Source organism: Solea senegalensis, linkage group LG1, assembly GCF_019176455.1.
Source record: "Solea senegalensis isolate Sse05_10M linkage group LG1, IFAPA_SoseM_1, whole genome shotgun sequence".
Classification (NCBI taxonomy): Eukaryota; Metazoa; Chordata; class Actinopteri; order Pleuronectiformes; family Soleidae; genus Solea; species Solea senegalensis.
In genome coordinates this window covers 20914238-20933991 of record NC_058021.1, presented here as the reverse complement: position 1 = coordinate 20933991, position 19754 = coordinate 20914238, and the positions used below count along the sequence as shown (strand labels likewise).

General features: G+C 42.3%; 2 protein-coding genes across 2 annotated transcripts in view; one reads left to right on the top strand and one right to left on the bottom strand.

Moving 5' to 3' along the window:
• Positions 1-19754, top strand: part of LOC122768151 (zinc finger protein 729-like) — a 41317-nt gene that overhangs the window by 7665 nt on the left and 13898 nt on the right. The window contains exon 3 of the mRNA XM_044023970.1: positions 5839-5948. Coding sequence (XP_043879905.1) covers positions 5839-5948 — 110 coding nt within the window. The remainder of the gene's footprint in view (positions 1-5838; positions 5949-19754) is intronic.
• On the bottom strand, positions 356-3523 carry LOC122769843 (zinc finger protein OZF-like). Its single transcript, XM_044026718.1, has 2 exons — positions 3116-3523; positions 356-2504 (listed from the first exon to the last, which is right to left on the bottom strand). The coding sequence occupies exons 1-2, from the start codon at positions 3171-3173 to the stop codon at positions 1048-1050; spliced, it is 1515 nt and encodes a 504-aa protein (XP_043882653.1). The 5' UTR covers positions 3174-3523; the 3' UTR covers positions 356-1047.

The window sequence follows — 19754 nt, the reverse complement described above, 5'->3', positions numbered from 1 at the left end:
CACATGTATTGGAGGGGGCGTGGCCTCTCGAGCCCTGCAGTAACTGGTGAGAGTGCTTTGTTTTCACATTACGCTGCTGTACAATATTTATGATCCTAACCTTCAACTTTCCACTTTATTCCAATTCATTGTTTCAGATTCAGAGACAACAACTAATGGTAAAATAAAGGAGTGATTGTTACTGGACGTCCGCTCGTTCATGTTGAAAGACAATAATTCACTTTCTTAATGTCACGTAAACACGTTAGTCTTCGTCGGACTAACATACCTGGATCATGTGATTCAGAGTCGGATTACTCCTGCATGTAAACATCATGCGACGACCACAAGAGGAGTCACGTTCAGTCACAACACGTTTACGTTTCAGGCACATTTATTTTTTTATCTTTGCACATGAACATTTCAACTGTGGTAAATCTGCTCAGGAACCAGGTTTTTCAAAACATGTCAGAGCTGAAACCACTGGCAGACACAAAAGCTACAGGTGGGGTTTGGCCTTCAGGGGGCAGTAGATGCACATTATCATAATTCCAAGACATAAGCCCGTGGTCTACTTCTGCGTGTCAGGGTCAGGCCTGCAGTACCCCACTTCACCATCGGGTGGCAGTACAAGTCTGGGCGCAGGACATATGCTGCATTCCTACTAAAGAACAAGAGTCCAAGCAGGAACACCAGCGACCTGGAAGCATGAATGTCGTGAACGTTCCATGTTCTGTTTCTCGTCAGTGTTCAGACACCTGAGAGTTCACCATCATCTTCTTTGTCTTGACAAACTTGTCCTGTAGGATCGTCCACCTCTGCCGACGAGACCCAGGTCTGCGCCGTCTTCTGCTCCCCAGGTGGTTGTACCTCCTCACCTTGTCCTCCAGCCTCTCATCTTTCGGATCCATAGTGCTGTTTCCTTGGCGACGACTTCTTCTGCTGTCAAAGTGTTTGTCAAAGGCTTATACTCCACCAACCGGTTTCCAAACTGTGCACTGCACGTGCGCACGTTTCCTGAAACTTGGTGAACGACGTGATGAGTGATGAAACAGCGACGTTTCAGCTTCATGATTTCTCTCGGCTGTGAATCGTCATGTGTCTTTTAAAACTGCTCTTATTTGTGAAACTTTTCCCACAGACGTCACAGCTGCAGAGTTTCTCTCCCGTGTGGATCATCGTGTGAGTCTTTAAAGAACTTTTCTTTGTAAACATTTTCCCACAGACGTCACAGCCGTACGGTTTCTCTCCTGTGTGGACCATCAGGTGTGTCTTTAAAGTGCTTTTCTTGGCAAATATTTTCCCACAGACGTCGCAGCGATGTGGTGTCTCTCCTGTGTGAATTCTCATGTGCTTCTCAAATGATTTCTTGAGTTTAAACTTTTCCCCACAGATGTCGCAGCTGCACAGTTTCTCTGCTGTATGGATCATCATGTGACTCTTCAGTGTATACTTCTCTTTAAATCTTTTCCCACACATCTCACACCGGTGTGGTTTCTCTTCTGTGTGGACCTTCATGTGTCTTGTGACGTCACTTTTCTTTGTAAAACTTTTCCCACAAACACCACAGCTACACGGTTTCTCTCCGGTGTGGATCATCATGTGCGTCTTGAGAGCACTCGTCTGTCGAAACGTTTTCCCACAGAAATAACAACCACACGGTTTCTCTCCTGTATGAACTCTCATATGAATCTTAAGGGAACCCCTCTGTGTGAATCCTTTCCCACAAACATCGCAGCGAAATGGTTCCTCTTCTGAATGGACCACCATGTGTGTCTTGACATTTGACTTTTTTGAAAAGGTTTTCCCACAGATGTCACAGCCAAACGGTCTCTCTCCTGTATGAATACCCATGTGGCTCCTGAGAGAACCCCTGTGTGTGAAACCTTTCCCACAGACATCACAGCTACACGGTTCCTCTTCTAAATGGATCACCGTGTGCCGCCTAAGATTAGACTTCTTTGTGAATCTTTTCCCACAAAAATCACAACTATGTGGTTTCTCTCCTGTAGAAACTCTCTGTTTGTGTCCGTGAGGCTGACGTTGGTCAGGAGCTCTGGTCTCCTTCTCATAATCCTCACTGTCTTCAGTCTCACACGAGTCTGAAGTCTTGTTGTCTTCTTTATCGGAGTGAAAATGATCATCTCCATCAGTGTCTGGAGGCTCCGCCTCTCTGCTGTCCTGAAGCTGTGAGGACTGAAGTTCGTCCTCATCGTCTTCCGTCTTGACGTGGACGATAGGGAGCGAGAACTTGTTGCCGTGGACCTCCTGATTGGTCCAGAGATCTTCCTGTTCCTCTTTGATGTCAGGACTCTCTGGGTCATCTTCAGTTTTCACTTGAACAACAGTGAGTGAGAACTTTCCATCATCAGCCTCCTCCGTGTCATGAAGCTGCTCTTCCTCCTGATTGGTCCACAGATCTTCCTGTTCCTCTTTAATGTGAGGATTCTCTGGCTCCTCCTGATCTGGACGGGTCATCATCTCAGTGTGAAGCTCTTCTTTGATCAGCAGCAGATGTTGAACGTCTGCAGGAGACAAACACACACACAGTGTATTAATATGTATTAACGTGTAAACAAACCTGCATTTTTTTAATAAAGTAAATAAAAACATGTCCACATTAAACACAACAAAGTGTCTCAATAAAGTTCAACAATGTTTGCGCTCACATTCCTATTAGCATTTATTATTACATTTTATTATCATTCTTATTATTATTATTATTATTATTATTATTAATAAACAAATGATGAGTTTGTTATTCTGAGGCAACACAGGAAATAAATGGTTAAGTATGATTTAAATGTCATTAATAAACACGTATTGGTTCAGTCAGAACAACATTTATGTCTAAATAACTTCCTTTGGATCATAAACATCAGCTGGTTCTGATATTTAATTCTTAATGATGTCAAAATGAAGTAAAGCATTTGCATATGTTGGGAAAACACTAAGACGCCACAGATTCACAGTTCATCGATATTAATAATGGAATCATTAGTCTCGGTATTTGTTTTTTCAATAATTCGAGCCAGTTTGTGTAGTATAATTATGATGATAATAATATGATAGTTAAAAATGAGTCACCATTGAACGTCAGTGATCTTTTATAGCTCTGATCTCTGTGTCCTCTCACCTGTAGAACAGTCCGCTAGAGGGCGTTTGTCATCACGCAGCCGCTCCTGCTTCATCATTCTGTTCGTTAGCTTTGAGCCGAGCTAACGGCTAACACTGACCGGAAGTTCGTGTCCAGTGAGTTTGTCCTGTTGTTTACGGCAGCTGTGCTTTAACGCACCGCTGTTAGCTAACATGAGCGAAAGGAACCAACCCATGAGCTAACAGAAGCTAGCGGAGGCTAACAGGAGCTAACGCGCTGGTACGCCGATGCTAACAGTGTTAGCATGCATTAGCAGAGGTTCCGCATTTAAGGAAGATGAAAATGTGACGTAAATAAAACCGCGTGACTTTCAAGAAAGGACTCGATACAGTTTGTTGTTAGCAACAAGACTAGCATCGTCCCGAGTAAACACGGAAGTCACTGATCTCAACCGGAAGCCCGATTTACTCTGAGAACGTGCGGTATAGTGTGCGACTATTTGTTAAAGCTAGTGTTTTGCAAACGTTGTGGGAAATTTCATGTGTGTATTTTATTTTATAAGAATGACGAATTTAAGCTTTTTTCATTTATTTATTACCAAAGCAGAAGTGACTGGCTCTTATTTTGAAAGGCACAGTGAAAGGAAGCGGTGATATGTAAGATCAGTTGGTTGACTGTGTGTGTGTATTTGGTCTCTTTGATTTTACATAAAAAAACGTGATAATTAATTTGATCTTATGTTTCACAAAATCATGTTTTCACAAATCAAAAGCATGAAATCACTGAATAAATGGCTAAAATATACATTTCATCAGGTTAAAAAAGTGATTAATTTGGATGTATGTGTCAATTATAAGCCCTTTTAAAAAACAAATAATAATAACAATAATTCATATTATAATAAGAAGAGTAATTTCGGTCGGCAGCTGTGCTTTAACGCATCGGATGTTAGTATTTTCATATTCAGTTATTTTTCTTCTTGAATTAAAATCAACTGTTTCATTGTTTTTTTAGCTCCAGTTTAATTTAAGGTCAGTGCTCGGTTTACACCACCAAAACAAAATGGTATTTTTCATAAAAGAAGATGAAATAAACATATAAGCATATTTCAACTACTAATGAAAGAAAAAAAAAAAGTAAATAATTCAAATATTAAAAATATCCCCTGAAACGTAATTAAAATAAATTCATTTTATTTAAAATCTCTGAAACTTTCAACAAACTTTAAATCCTTCACTATATGAATTTAATTTTAATTTAAAAACGTACCCTTTTTAAAATTATTATTATATTTCGGTTTTTCACTCATTGATTTGGTTCATTTGCCGTTTACTTTTTGGATTTAAACATTCTTTACTTTTTATGACTGTCCCTTTGCTTGTTTTACTGTACTTTTTTAAATAAAGTTTTTCTAAGTAAACACGCAGATTGTCCCTGGTGACTCTCCGTACGAGCGGAAGGCGGGACCGTCTCAGCGGAAATGGAACTTTTTTGTCCACATGTGATGGTAATGCTACTGTTGTTGCTAACAACTAAAAGTTTCACAGTTTTTATGAACGTCATATTCATTCATTCGTTGGTGTTTCTGCCTTTGGTCTCATTGCTGATCAGCTAACAATGTTAGCATCAGTCTGAGTGCGTTAGCTCCCGTTAGCGCGCCTCAAAGCTAGCGTCGGCGTCAACAGTGAAGCAGAAGCGGCTGCGTGAAGACAGAAACGCCCTCTAGTGGACACTTGAATAGGTGAGAGGATGAAAGCCAAACACAAACAGAAATCATATCAATAACGGAAGGCAGCTGATTTGAACGAGGATTCACCGATGTATTTTAATTGTATTTTTTGTTAAAAGTAATACACTTAGTCTAAGTGAAGTGAAATAAAGAAGAATATTTAACAGGGAAATTGTGAATTTTAAGAACTCACGTTTGATTTCTGTCAGATAATCAAATCTGAAATTCAAATATTTCATTGTTAAACTGCATAGTATCTGTTAGAATATTAATAACTGTCACATGAAAACTGCTTTCTTATTACGAATGAACATATTCTGTTTCACAAACATATGCCATTTGTTTCTCTCAAAATGAAGGAGAGTGTGCATTTGTTGGGGAAAAAGAGTCCTGAAACAATGAATCGATAAATAATTGATTATGAAATTAAACGTAAACTATTTTGACAATGAATATCACTTTGAGTGTTTTTGTTCTTCTGTGAATTTTCTGTTTCAAGACTTTTGAGAACATCATTTCCAGGTTTGACAAACACTGAACAGTGAACACTGAACACTGAAAAAAATCCTGAGTTAAAGCTGTAACATTGACAATCTCTCTCTTTTGTACTGATGTGTTTAAATGCTTACCTCTTGTACTTCAGACACAAGTAGTATGAAGTACATATACTGTATAATTTTGGAGTAATCCAGGGTCAAAGTTCACTGGTCAGAGAGTGTCGTCACTGAAGAGTCATGAGCGCGACGTCAAAGACAACAATGTCCAACTGTAGATCAAAGTGAAAAAGACTTCAACATCCTGAAAACATGCGTTCATCTGCAAATGTGTTTCCACAGAGGAGTGTGGTGGATTTAGAGACAGCACCATCACTTCAGTGACTGAAGGAATGAACCATTCTGTCAATGTTTTGTTTACACATGTACACGTTAACACATATTTAAACACTATGTGTGTGTGTTTGTCTCCTGCAGATGTCCAACATCTGCTGCTGATCAAAGAAAAGATGATGACCAGTCCAGATCAGAGTCCTGACATCAAAGAGGAACAGGAAGATCTCTGGACCAATCAGGAGGTCCATGGCAGCAAGTTCTCGCTCTCTATCGTCCACGTGAAGACGGAAGACGATGAGGACGAACCTCAGTCCTCACAGCTTCATCAAAGTCAACCTGAGGACAGCAGAGAGGCGGAGCCTCCAGACACTGACGGAGATGATCATCTTCACTCTGATAAAGAAGACCACGAGACTTCAGACTCGTGTGAGACTGAAGACAGTGAGGATTATGAGAAGGAGACCAGAGCTCCTGACCAACGTCAGCCTCACAGACACAAACAGAGAGTTTCTACAGGAGAGAAACCGTTTGTCTGCGACGTCTGTGGGAAAAGATTCACAAAGAACAGTGATGTCAAGAGACACATGATGGTCCACACTGGAGAGAAACCCTTTCACTGTGACATCTGTGGGGAAAGATTCACACAGAAGGGTTCTCTTAAGAGCCACATGATGATACATTCAGGAGAGAGACCATTTCACTGTGACGTTTGTGGGAAAAGCTTCATAGTGAAGCACTCTCTGAAGATACACAAGATGTGCCATACTGGAGAAAAACCAAATCACTGTGACGTGTGTGGGAAAAGCTTCATACAGAAGAGTTATCTGAAGAGCCACATGATGCTACATTCAGGAGAAAAAACCAATCACTGTGACGTGTGCGGGAAAAGTTTCACGTTGAAAGGTTCTCTGAAAAAACACATGATGTTGCATACAGGAACGAAACCATATGGCTGTGATGTTTGTGGGAAAGCATTTATCCGAAAGCGTTCTCTTACTAACCACATCACGGGCCATATCAGTAAACTCCCAGCTCCCTTGAAGACACAGACGTCGTCTTTGATGGGTCGTGTAGGAAAGAGACCGTACAGCTGTCACGTGTGCGGGAACACGTTCACCCAGATGAGTTTCTTCATGAAACACCTGGCGATCCACAGAGCGAAACAGCTGCAGTACAGCTGTGACACCTGCGGGAAAAGATTCAGTTGTAAGTCTGACATTGAGAGACACGCGAGGATCCACACAGGAGAGAAACCGCACGGCTGTGAGGTTTGTGGGAAAAGATTTTCACAGAAAAGTTCGGTGAAGTCACACATGGTCGTCCACATGGAAGAAAAAACGTTCCACTGCGATTGTTGTTGGAAGTCGTTTTCATGTGCGAAATATCTGAAAAATCACAGGAAGATTCACACAAGAGAGAAAAAATGATTCTGCTGATGTTTACGTTTCACCACACGGTGGCAGCAGCAGCAAACGTGTACGTCATCTTTTAAAGGTCCTCGAACAGTGAAGTCACTTTCTTTACTTTTTATTTCTGTACGTCAAAAACATTTAACACTAAAATCAGTATTTTATTTACTTTGAGTTATGTTCCACGACTTAGAAGATTGTTTGTTTTAGATGAATATAAATATAAAAACAGGAAGACCTGAATTAGAGTAAAACAATATAAAGTCATATGTAATTGAAAATCCTGACGAAACCAAGTTTTAGAATTCTTCTTTTCTGGTGTTTTTTTTCTTTTCCTTGTTGTAAAATCACACTGAACTATGCTTTTAATAAAAAGGAAAGTGAAATAAATGTATTTATGTATGTTTGAAAAAAAGTAGAGCATTTGTTTATGTACGTGGCACTAAGCTAAATCAACTCTTAGCTAATTCTGGTACTTAGCATTTGTTAAATGTTATGTCTTTTATTTCCTGACAGAAGTAAATGTACAGTGTTTACCGCGTTCCAGTTCAGAAGTTAGCCATTGTTAGCAATACCAGGTGATATCAATGTGAAGAAGCTGCTCTGAGTTTCTCAGTTTAATTTTCATGGTTGGTTTTCCATGACTTCATAGCTCCTCCTCCACATGGCGGCATAAGAGTTCATTGTTTGGGATTGAAAACAACAGTTCATACGTTCATACATTTAAAAAATGTATTGTAAAATGGAATCGAGTATAATCAGGCAGCGGTGGAGTCGAACTTGCGACCATGATGATTTTCACTCACAGGGTCCCGGTCGTAACCACTGCCGAATAGAAGTCATTTTGCATGAATCTTACAGACTGAACCTTTAATAAATGAAACTCATGATGTAAATAAACAGTTTGTGTTGTTTATGCCGTGTTTCCACATAACTTCACACATTCATCCTCTCATTTTCCCACTGCAGTAGAGGATGAGTGAGTGAAATTAAGTCATGTGACTTTGATGTAATTTTTGTTGACCGCAATTTGTTCAGTTATGATACACATACGCAAACAGTGCACGCACTACATCTTACCTGCGTGTGTATTTCCAAATAGCCGCTGTAGTAGCTGTTGTGTTTAACATTAAACATCCTGAAACTTGCTTACCCGGACTCAGCGTGCTCCTCTGTACCGGCAGCGCGTCATACAATCAAACAGGACCTATCTCCTCTCAAGTGACGTTAAACACTATCCATCTTCGTCACTCCCAAAGAGAACCTCAACATCTTCATCTCTGCTACCTCCAGCTCTGCTTCCTGTCTTTTCCTCAGTGCCACTGTCTCTAGACCAAACAGCATCACTGGTCTCACCACTGTCTTGTATATCTTTCCTTTCATTCTGGCTGATACTCTTTTATCACACATTACCCCTGACACTTTTCTCCACCCAGATCTACAAAGGCACAATGCAGCTCCCTCTGACCTTCTCTGTATTTGTCTAGCAGCATTCTTAAAGCAAATACTGCATCTGTAGTACTCTTTCTAGGCATGAAACCATACTGTTGCTCACAAATGCTGACTTCTGCTCTCAGTCTAGTTTCCACTACTCTTTCCCATAACTTCATTGTATGGCTCATCAACTTTATTCCTCTACAGTTACATCTCCCTTCTTCTTAAAAATGGGCACCATCACACTTCTTCTCCATTCCTCAGTCATCCCCTCACTCTCTAAGATCCTGTTGAATAGTCTAACCAGAAACTCTACTGCCTCCTCTCCTAGACACTTCCATACCTCCACAGGTATATCATCAGGACCAACTGCCTTTCCATTCTTCATCCTCTCACTTCATCTTTACTAATCTCTGCTACTTCATGGTTCACAGTAGTTACCTCTTCTACCCTTTGCTCTCTTTCATTTTCCTCATTCATTAGCTCTTTCCATCTTCCCATTACTTCTGTGGCACCTGTCAACACATGTCCCTCTCTGTCCTTAATCACCTGAACCTGCTGGACGTCTTTCCCATCTCTATCTCTCTGTTTTGCCAACCTGTATAAGTCATTCTCTCCCTCCTTACTTTCCAACCTAGCATACAAGTCATCATACGCCCTTTGTTTGGCCTTTGCGACCTCTATCTTGACCTTGTGCTGCACCTCCCTGTACTCCTGTCTGCTCTCTTCAGTCTCCTCAGTGTCCCACTTGTTCTTTGCTAACCTCTTTCTCTTTATATACTCCTGCACTTCCCCATTCCACCACCAAGTCTCCTTATCTACTTTCCTTCCAGACGACACACCAAGTACTCTCCTACCTGTCTCCCTGATTACATTAGCTGTCGTCAGCTCTCCCTGACCACCCAGATTCTTTCTCAACTCCTCCCTGAAAACCACAGAACAGTCCTCTCTTTTCAGCTTCCACCACGTTGTCCTTTGTTCTGTCTTTGTCCTCTTCGTCTTCCTTGTCACCAGATTCATCCTATGCTGACTTGCTACACTCTCACCCACCATTACTTTGCAGTCACTGATCTCCTTCAGATGACATGGTCTATACAAGATGTAGTCTACCTGTGTGCTCCTACCTCCACTCTTATAAGTCACCCTATGCTCATGACTCTTCTGGAAAAAAGGATTCACTCCAGCCATTTCCATCCTCTATCACCTCTATTTCCTGCACCAACATGTCCATTGACGTCTGCACCAATTACGACTCTCTCACCTCTTGGGATATTCTGCATCACTTCATCTAACTCACTCCAGAATGTTTCCTTCTCCTCTAATTCACATCCCACCTGTGGGGCATAGCCACTAATAACATTTAACATCACACCTTCAATTTCAAGCTTCAGACTCATCAGTCTATCTGACACTCTTTTCACTTCAATTCAATGTTATTTGTAGGGATGAAACGATTACTGGTATGACGATAAACCGCGATTCCCGACGGTTAGTACTACCGTTTCAAATTTTAATTATCGTTAAAACCGTGATTGATTACTGCAACTGATTACCGAAAAACTCAGTGATACTGCTCATTTCCTGGAGAAGCAGTAGCACCTGAACGGCACTCGCTCAGAAGCGGGTGCGCATGCACAGTTTCCACTGTCTGTCGTGTGACAACTTGACCCAGATATTTTAGCTAATTACCGACCGATATCTAATCTTCCCTTTGTCTCTAAAATCTTAGAAAAGGCAGTTGCTAATCAATGATGTGAATATTTGTGCATTAATGGCCTGTTTGAAGATTTTCAGTCAGGTTTAAGATTAAACCATAGCACAGAAACAGCACTAGTTAAAGTTAGTAACTCAGATAATGGTCTAGTTTCTTTACTTGTCCTGTTAGATCTTAGTGCTGCATTTGACACCATTGATCATGATATTCTACTGCAGAGATTGGAGCAGACTCTTGGTATCACAGGTGCTGCCCTCTGCTGGTTTAAATCATACTTATCTGATAGATTCCAGTTTGTTCATGTTAATGATAAAGCCTCACTACAAACACAAGTTAATTGTGGAGTTCCACAAGGCTCAGTGCTTGGGCCTATACTTTTTACCTTATATATGCTTCCTCTAGGGAACATTATTAGGAAGCACAACATACACTTTCATTGTTATGCAGATGACACACAGCTATATTTATCAATGAGGTCAGATGAAATAAATCAGGTTCAACTCCAGGAATGTCTCAGAGACATTAAGTCCTGATGACCTGTAACTTTCTACTTTTAAACTTTTATACTTGGCCCTAAACACCTCAGAGAAAAACTTTCTGATCACATTGTCACTTTAGATGACATCACCCTGGCTTCCAGTTCCACTGTGAGGAACCTTGGAGTTACTTTTGACCAGGAAATGTCATTTGATTCACACATAAAACTCATTTCCAGAACAGCCTTCTTCCACCTGCGGAACATTATGAAAATTAGAAACATTCTGTCTTTACAGGATGCTGAAAAACTAGTTCATGCTTTTGTTAATCTAGATTAGATTACTGTAACTCCTTATTATCAGGATGTTCTAACAAGTCTGTTAGAATCCTTCAGTTCATTCAAAATGCTGCAGCACGAGTTCTGACAGGAACTAGAAAGAGAGACCATATAACTCCAGTGTTAGCTTCTCTACACTGGCTCCACCCACAGTTTAGAATTCAATTTAAAATCCTCCTCCTCACGTACAAAGCACTTAATGGTCACGCCCCTTCATACCTGAAAGACCTAGTCTTACCCTATCACCCTAATAGACCACTTAGGTCATAAAATACAGGTTTACTTGTGGTTCCCAGAGTCTGTAAGAGTAGAATGGGAGGAAGAGCCTTTAGTTACCAGGCTCCTCCTCTCCCGTGGAACCAGCTTCCAATGATAGTTCAGGAGGCGGAGCCTCTCTCTGTATTTAAAGTTAAACTTAAAACTTTCCTTTTTGATAAAGCTTATAGTTAGAGCTGGTTCAGGGAAACCTAAACCATCTCTTAGTTATGCTGCTATAGAACTAAACTGCTGGGGGATTTTCCTGTGCACATTCACTCTCTCACACTCAGCATTTGATTATGACTTTTTATATGTCATTAACCTTGTCTCTTTCTCTCCCTAGTTTGTGTCTTTCCTTCCTTCCCTCTCTCTCTGTATTCTCATCTTGCAGGTTGCAGGATCAAGATCCAGTTTCTGAGGCTACGCTCATCGTCACCATTATTATTATTTTGTAATTAAAAAGTCGATATCAGTAACTGTATAAACTTGTAACCTGATACAGTTGTTGTGTATCTGCTGCTGGTCTCCCTCTCTCTCTTCTGTCTCTCCCTCTTGTCCTTTCTCTCCCCCCATTTTTCCTTTCACCCCAACCGGTCGAGGCAGATGACCGCACATCTCTGAGTCTGGTTCTGTCAGAGATTTCTTCTTCTGTTAAGAGGGAGTTTTTTCTCTCCACTGATGCCTAGTGTTTGCTCATTGTGTGAACTGTTGTGTTTCTCTGCTCTCCTTGATGTTGTCTATGTATAGACCTGAGCAGGGCCGGCTCTTGGCATAGGCGATATAGGCGGTCGCCTAGAGCGCCATCTGCTGGAGGGGCGCCTCCAGCAGATGGCGCTTTTTTATTTTTTTATTTAAAAAAAAATTTAAAACAATAAAAATAAAAATGATTTTCTATTTCCAGTCGCCCTCATTTGTGTGTTCTCTCTTGCAAATAATAAATATTAACAAATGAATAAACAATAATGTTCCTAAAATGTGGTGCTGCTGAATCACATGACGGGATCAGAGGTCAGGTCACAGACAGGTGAAGCTTTTGTTATTAACGACATGAAAAGGCCGTCCAAGCCCTCGGGAGCGCCCCCCCCCAACACACACGGGGCACCGGAGAGCAATCTCGCCTAGGGCACAAAATTAGGTAGAGCCGGCCCTGGACCTGAGATCATGTATGTTATGATTTGGCACTATACAAATAAAATTGAATTGAAAAAATTGAATTGAATTGACAACACGGCTGAAGCCACCTGCGCTCCAGAGATTTTCCCCCCCGTAAAAAAACAAGATCAGAAGTCTGGGCATATTTTGTATTTTAAAGGATGTTGACGGTAAAATAATTGAAGACAATCAACCCTTGTGCAGAAAATGCAAAAAAAAAAAAAACTCAACGAAGGGGGGTAATTCTTTCAATTTGATGAGCCATCTCCGTGACCACCACCCACAACTTTTCAGCGAGTAAGTCAACAAAAACGGGATTTCGGAATAGTGGGAAATGTCATGGTTTGTCTGTAAAACATTCCTATTTTCTCAATAAAGGAAACCTAAGTTAAGTGTTACCTAACGTTACTCCTGTAAAAAGACATGTTATTGGGAGCTATCAGCGAAAACGAGTAGTGTGTGCAGACGACACGTACCGTAGCAGAGCAAAATGTGTTTGTTTCTGTGTTTTTTATTTTATTTTCATGCTGTTTACGACCGCTGCTACTTAATTATTATCCGACAGAGTGAGGACCTGTGTGTGTGTGTGTGCGTCAGTCAGATGATGATAATAATAATAATAAGAAGAAGATTAAATATATTTTTTTTAAATAAAACCTGGTTAAAAGATTTCAGTGTGTGTTCAGTACTTTTGGAACATTTTGAACACATCTAACAATACCGTGATAACTTTGGTCACAATAACCGTGATATGAAATTTTCATATCTTTACATCTCTAGTTATTTGTTTAGCACCAAATCATAACATACATGATCTCAGGTCTGTACATAGACAACATCAAAGAGAGCAGAGAAACACAACAGTTCACACAATGAGCAAACACTAGGCATCAGTGGAGAGAAAAAACTCCCTCTTAACAGAAGAAGAAATCTCTGACAGAACCAGACTCACAGATGTGCGGTCATCTGCCTCGACCGGTTGGGGTGAAAGAAAAATGGGGGACAGTGGAGAGGTGGGGGACAGAAAGGGGGGAGAGAAAGGACAAGAGGGAGATGAGGTAGAGACAGAAGAGAGAGAGAGACCAGCAGCAGATACACAACAACTGTATCAGGTTACAAGTTTATACAGTTAATGATATCGACTTTTAATTATAGCACAATAATAATGGTGATGATATGTATGATATGGATTGCCTCTAAAACTGGATCTTGATCCTGCAACCTGCATGATGAGAATACAGAGAGAGAGAAGGAGAGAGGGAAGGAAGGAAAGACACAAACTAGGGAGAGAAAGAGACAATGTTAATGACATATAAAAAGTCCTAATCATACCCTGAGTGTGAGAGAGTGAATGTGCGTGTACCACAGGAAAATCCCCCAGCAGTTTAGTTCTATAGCAGCAGAACTAAGAGATGGTCCAGGTTTCCCTGAACCAGCTCTAACTATAAGCTTTATCAAAAAGGAAAGTTTTAAGTTTTACTTTAAATACAGAGAGAGGCTCCACCTCCTGAACTGTCATTGGAAGCTGGTTCCACAGGAGAGGAGGAGCCTGGTAACTAAAGGCTCTGCCTCCCATTCTGCTCTTACAGACTCTGGGAACCACAAGTAAACCTGTATTTTGTGACCTAAGTGGTCTATTAGGGTGATAAGGGTAAGACTAGGTCTTTCAGGTATGAAGGGGCGTGACCATTAAGTGCTTTGTACGTGAGGAGGAGGATTTTAAATTGAATTCTAAACTGTGGGTGGAGCCAGTGTAGAGAAGCTAACACTGGAGTTATATGGTCTCTCTTTCTAGTTCCTGTCAGAACTCGTGCTGCAGCATTTTGAATGAACTGAAGGATTCTAACAGACTTGTTAGAACATCCTGATAATAAGGAGTTACAGTAATCTAATCTAGATTAACAAAAGCATGAACTAGTTTTTCAGCGTCCTGTAAAGACAGAATGTTTCTAATTTTCATAATGTTCCGCAGGTGTAAGAAGGCTGTTCTGGAAATGAGTTTTATGTGTGAATCAAATGACATTTCCTGGTCAAAAGTAACTCCAAGGTTCCTCACAGTGGAACTGGAAGCCAGGGTGATGTCATCTAAAGTGACAATATGATCGGAAAGTTTTTCTCTGAGGTGTTTAGGGCCGAGTATAAAAGTTTAAAAGTAGAAAGTTACAGGTCATCCAGGACTTAATGTCTCTGAGACATTCCTTGAGTTGAACAACCTGATTTATTTCATCCGGCCTCATTGAGATCTAACAGGACAAGTAAAGAAACTAGACCATTATCTGAGTTACTAACTTTAACTGTGCTGTTTCTGTGCTATGGTTTAATCTAAAACCTGACTGAAAATCTTCAAACAGGCCATTAATGCGCAGATATTCACATAATTGATTGGCAACTGCCTTTTCTAAGATTTTAGAGACAAAGGGAAGATTAGATATCGGTCGGTAATTAGCTAAAATATCTGGGTCAAGGGTCGCTTTTTTTAGAAGGGGTTTAATAACTGCTACTTTAAACGTTTGGGGCACATATCCAGTTAATAAGGATAGATTAATTTGAGTTAATATAGAGTTGTTAATTAAAGGAAACACATCTTTAAACAGTTTGGTGGGGATAGGATCTAACTGACAGGTTGATGGCTTAGATGATGAAACTAATGATGTTAACTCAGGGAGATCTATAGTGGAGAAACTGTCTAACTGTGCACCTGGTGCTTCTAAAGCTCTTGTGCTAGAAGATGAGTCAGTCCCAATATGAGGGAGGAGATGATCCATTTTTTCTCTAATTGATGTTATTTTATTCACAAAGACGTTCATAAAGTCATCACTGCTCAGTGTTAAAGGAATAGATGGTTCAGTGGAGCTGTGGCTCTGTGTCAGCCTGGCTACATGATTATTCTTATTTTCTTCAATTAGAGAAGAATAATAGGCAACTCTAGCTTTGTGTAGGGCTTTTTTGTAAGCTACAAAACCATCTTTCCAGGCTATATGAAGTTCCTCTAGGTTACTGGAACGCCATTTTCTTTCTAATCTACGTAACGTCTGTTTAAGAGCACGAGTATTGGAGTTAAACCATGGTGCTCGTCTCATCTGATTCACCACTTTCTTTTTCAGAGGGGCAACACAGTCTAATGTAGTAAAGTGGGCTCTCCTTGACAGGTTTTAATCGAGAAACATGGAAGGTGGGATGAACCCTCATGGAGCGAGGCAGACGGAGTCGGACAGCAGCCAGGTTGATGACTCTGTCGATGGAGAAAGGGCCCACGAACTGTGGAGCCAACTTCCTGGACTCCACTCTTAAGGGCAGGTCTCGGGTTGAAAGTCATACTTTGTGCCCGGGGGTGTAGTGAGGAGCAGGAGTGCGACATCGATTGGCATCTCTCTGATCCCGGGCCGATGTGCGAAGCAGAGTGGAGTGGGCTTGAAGCCAAGTGCAGCAGCATCTGCGAATGAAGGCCTGGACTGATGGAACCTGGGCATCCTGCTCCTGTTCCGGGAACAGTGGCGGTTGATACCCCTGAGAGCACTGGAGGGGGGAAAGTCCGGTGCTGGAGCTTGGGAGGGTTTTGTGGGCATATTCCACCCACAGCAGCTGTTTGGACCAGGAGGAAGGGTTGTTGGACGAGAGGCACTGCAGAGCTGTCTCCATCTCCTGATTCATCTGCTCAGTTTGGCTGTTCAACTGTGGGTGGAATAGGGCGATAGGAGAGGACGAAGTTGAACCGGTTGAAGAACAAGGCCCACCTGGCCTGACGAGACTTCCAAATTCTTGTGGTTGGTCCATACCACAAATGGCAGCTCCGCCCCTTCCAGCCAATGCCTCCATTCCTCCAAAGCCATCTTAAAGGCCAGCAGTTCACGGTTCCCTATGTCGTCATTCCTCTCAGTGGGAGATAACTTGTGGGAAAAAAAAGGCACAGGGGTGAAGTTTTTGGTCCTTGGTGGACCACTGAGAGAGGACAGCCCCTGCTCCAGAACCAGAAGCATCCACTTCCACAACAAACTGAAGTGAGGGGTCAGGGAAGGTGAGTATCGGAGCAGTTGTAAATAAATGTTTTAGCTCACCAAACGACCTCTCTGCCTCAGGGGACCACACGAAGGGGGAGTTGACTGACGTGAGAGCCGGGAGGGGCCCCGCCACGGCACTGTAGTTCCTGATGAACCGCTGATAGAAATTGGCGAAGCCCAAGAATTGTTGCAGTTCCTTGCAGGAAGTGGGAGGAGGCCAATCCAAGACAGCACTGACTTTGCTGGGGTCCATCTGGATGCTCCCCTCCTTGACGAGAAAAGACACTTCGGAGACATGAAACACACATTTCTCGGCCTTCACATATAGTCTGTTCTCCAGAACAGACTATATGTGAAGGAGCCTCTGGAGAACACACCGCACATGCTGGACAGGCTCCTGTTTGGACTTTGAAAAAATTAAAATATCGTCCAAATAAAGGAAAACAGGTCCCTGAGCACATCATTCACTAGGCCCTGGAAAACTGCAGGGGCATTAGTGAGTCCAAAGGGCATGACAAGATACTCATAATGACCCCGAGGAGTGTTGAAGGCAGTTTTCCACTCATCCCCCTCTCGAATGTGCACCAGATGGTATGCGTTCTTAAGGTCGAGTTTGGAAAACACAGTGGCCCCTTGTAAAAGTTCGAAAGTAGAGGAGATGAGTGGGAGAGGGTACCTGTTCTTCACGGTTATGTCGTTCAGACCTCGATAATCAATGCAGGGGCGCAGCATCTTGTCCTTTTTCTCTACAAAGAAGAATCCGGCCCCAGCAGGGGACGTAGAAGGGCGGATGAGGCCTGCTGCCAACAAGTTTTTGATGTACTTGGTTCCAGAGAGTCAGACAAGGAGCTGATGATGTACTTCTCCATGGTTTGGGTTTCTGGAGTGGACAAAGAGAAAATGGTCCATGGTGCAGGGGACGAGAGGGCATTCTCGGGTTGGAGGTTTGGCTCACCAGCACCCCTGGAATTACTGGTGAGCGTGTTCTTTTGCTGGGCAAGAAGCCACAAAGTGACCGACCTGGCCACAGTACATACATCGGCTCTCCCGTCAGCGGTGCTGACGTTCCTCCAGGGAGAGACGAGTCCGCCCCAACTGCATTGGTTCCAGAGAGTCAGACAAGGTTCCACAACAGGCAGATGTGGGGGACCTCTGGGAGTAGCTGAGGGGGCTCTCTCCTTTCTTCGCTCTCTGAGGCGCCCAGCCACTCGAATGGCAAGAGCGATCAGGGCATCCAAACCCCCGGGAGGGTCTCGAGCGGCCAGTTCATCTTTAACCTCATCAGAGAGGCCATGATAAAAAGCATCAAAAAGTGAAGCAGAGTTCCACTTACTTTCAGCGGCTATGGTGCGAAACTCAATGGAAACAACTGCAACAGTCCTTTTCTCCTGAACCAGGTTGAGCAGTCCTCTAACCGCTTCTCTTCCTGGAGTGGCGTGAGCAAAAACTTTTTTCAATTCAGCAGAGAAAAGCTGAACGGAGGAGCAAACAGCTGACTGCCTTTCCCATTCCACAGTTCCCCAATCTCTGGCACGACCCGAGAGCTGGGAGATTATGAACGCCACTTGAGATCGCTCCGATGGACAGGAGGGCTGGAGCTCGAAGAGGAGGGATCTGCTCACGAAGGGAATCCAAAACCCTATCCTGACGAGTGGCAAACTCCTGAAGACCCTCAGTAACCGAGTTGAGTTGAATCCTCTGACATTAGATAGCAGCGGCTTGAGTTACCAGCTCTTGCTGTACTGGGTCTGAATCGGCTGGGTCCATTTCTTGTTCAGATCGTGCTGTAATGTCTGAGAAAACACTAAACCCAAGAGCACGATTTAAAGTGTCCAAAAAAAGGTTTTTATTTAAAGTAAAAAAAAAGTAGTGAACAAAGGTGTAAACTAACTGAGGGAGGGAGGTCCAGAAAAACCTCTGGCAAAAGTAGCAGGCTAAAGTCTTAGGCAGAGCAAAAACTGGCAGGACGAGAGCAGGACATGTGGCATGACGATCTGACAGAGGGTGAGTGAGAATGGGTTGTATTTGTAAGGGAGAATGAATGGGAGGCTGATGAGGATAATGAGGGAAGTGGGCAGGGAGACTCAGGTGAGTGGAATGAGGTGATTGCAGGGCCGACGTGAGTGACAAGATCTGCAATGACAAGAAAGTTAGTGAAGGCAGATCAACACAGGAAAAATAAACAAAAAACAGTCCCTAAGCAGGTAACCCGTGACAGAATAAGGTGCAGGTGGACGATAAACTGTGACTATCATCATTGGTTTCTGTGATTTCCAACTAGGATGAGATAGATTAAGAATAAGGCTTTCAAACGACGAATATCCTGGTTTGGGTTTGGGATTGATTAATAATCTAGTATTAAAAATGGCTGCTACTCCTCCTCCTCGGCCTGAGCTTCTAGGAATATGGGTATTAGCATGAGTGGGTGGAGTTGATTCATTTAGACTGACGTAATCGTCTTCATGTAACCAAGTTTCAGTTACACAGAATAAATCAATACAATTGTCAGAGATAAGATCATTTATTAAAACAGATTTTGAGGAGAGAGACCTTATATTTAATAGTCCACATTTGAAAGTGGTATTATTTGACTCTATTTTATTGTTGGTATTAATCTTTATTAAGTTAGAATGTCTAACTCCTCTTCTGTTTGTTATTGGTTTATTTACTTTATTTACTTTAGTTTTTACTTTAGTAGGTCGAGGGGCAGACACAGTCTCTATGGGGTTTTTAATAGGTGACTGCTCGAAAAGAAGCACAGAGAAGCATGAAAGACTGCAACTCTGTGTCCTGGTCTCAGCTCTGGATTGTCATGGGTTTCTAATAAAATGCCCTAAGCTGCTAGATAAGAGAGCTGCTCCATCCAAAGTGGGATGGACGCCGTCTCTCCTCATGAGACCAGGTTTCCCCCAGAAGTTTTGCCAGTTATCTAAAAACCCAATGTTGTTTTCTGGACACCACCTTGACAGCCAGCGATTGAATGACGACATGCGGCTATACATGTCATCACTGGTTACATTGGGCAAAGGACCAGAGAAGATTACGTTGTCAGACATAGATTGTGCATACCTACACACAGATTTAACATTAACTTTAGTGACCTCCGATTGGCGTAATCGGGTGTCATTACTGCCGACGTGAATAATAACTTTACTGAATTTACGATTATCTGTAGCCAGCAGTTTCAGATAAGACTCTATGTCGCCCGCTCTGGCCCCGGGAAAACACCTGACTGTGGTCGCTGGCGTCGCTATTTTCACGTTCCTCAGGATGGAGTCACCAATTACCAGAGTTGGTTTCTCAGTCTGTGTGTGTGTGTGTGGTGCTGAGAGGGGAAAAC

Excerpts from the sequence above, each read along its gene's own strand:
- LOC122769843 (XM_044026718.1), bottom strand. The coding sequence starts at position 3,173 with ATGATGAAGCAGGAGCGGCTGCGTGATGACAAACGCCCTCTAGCGGAC. Across the intron at positions 2,505-3,115 it reads TCTAGCGGACTGTTCTACAG|ACGTTCAACATCTGCTGCTG; the intron begins GTGAGAGGACAC and ends TGTCTCCTGCAG.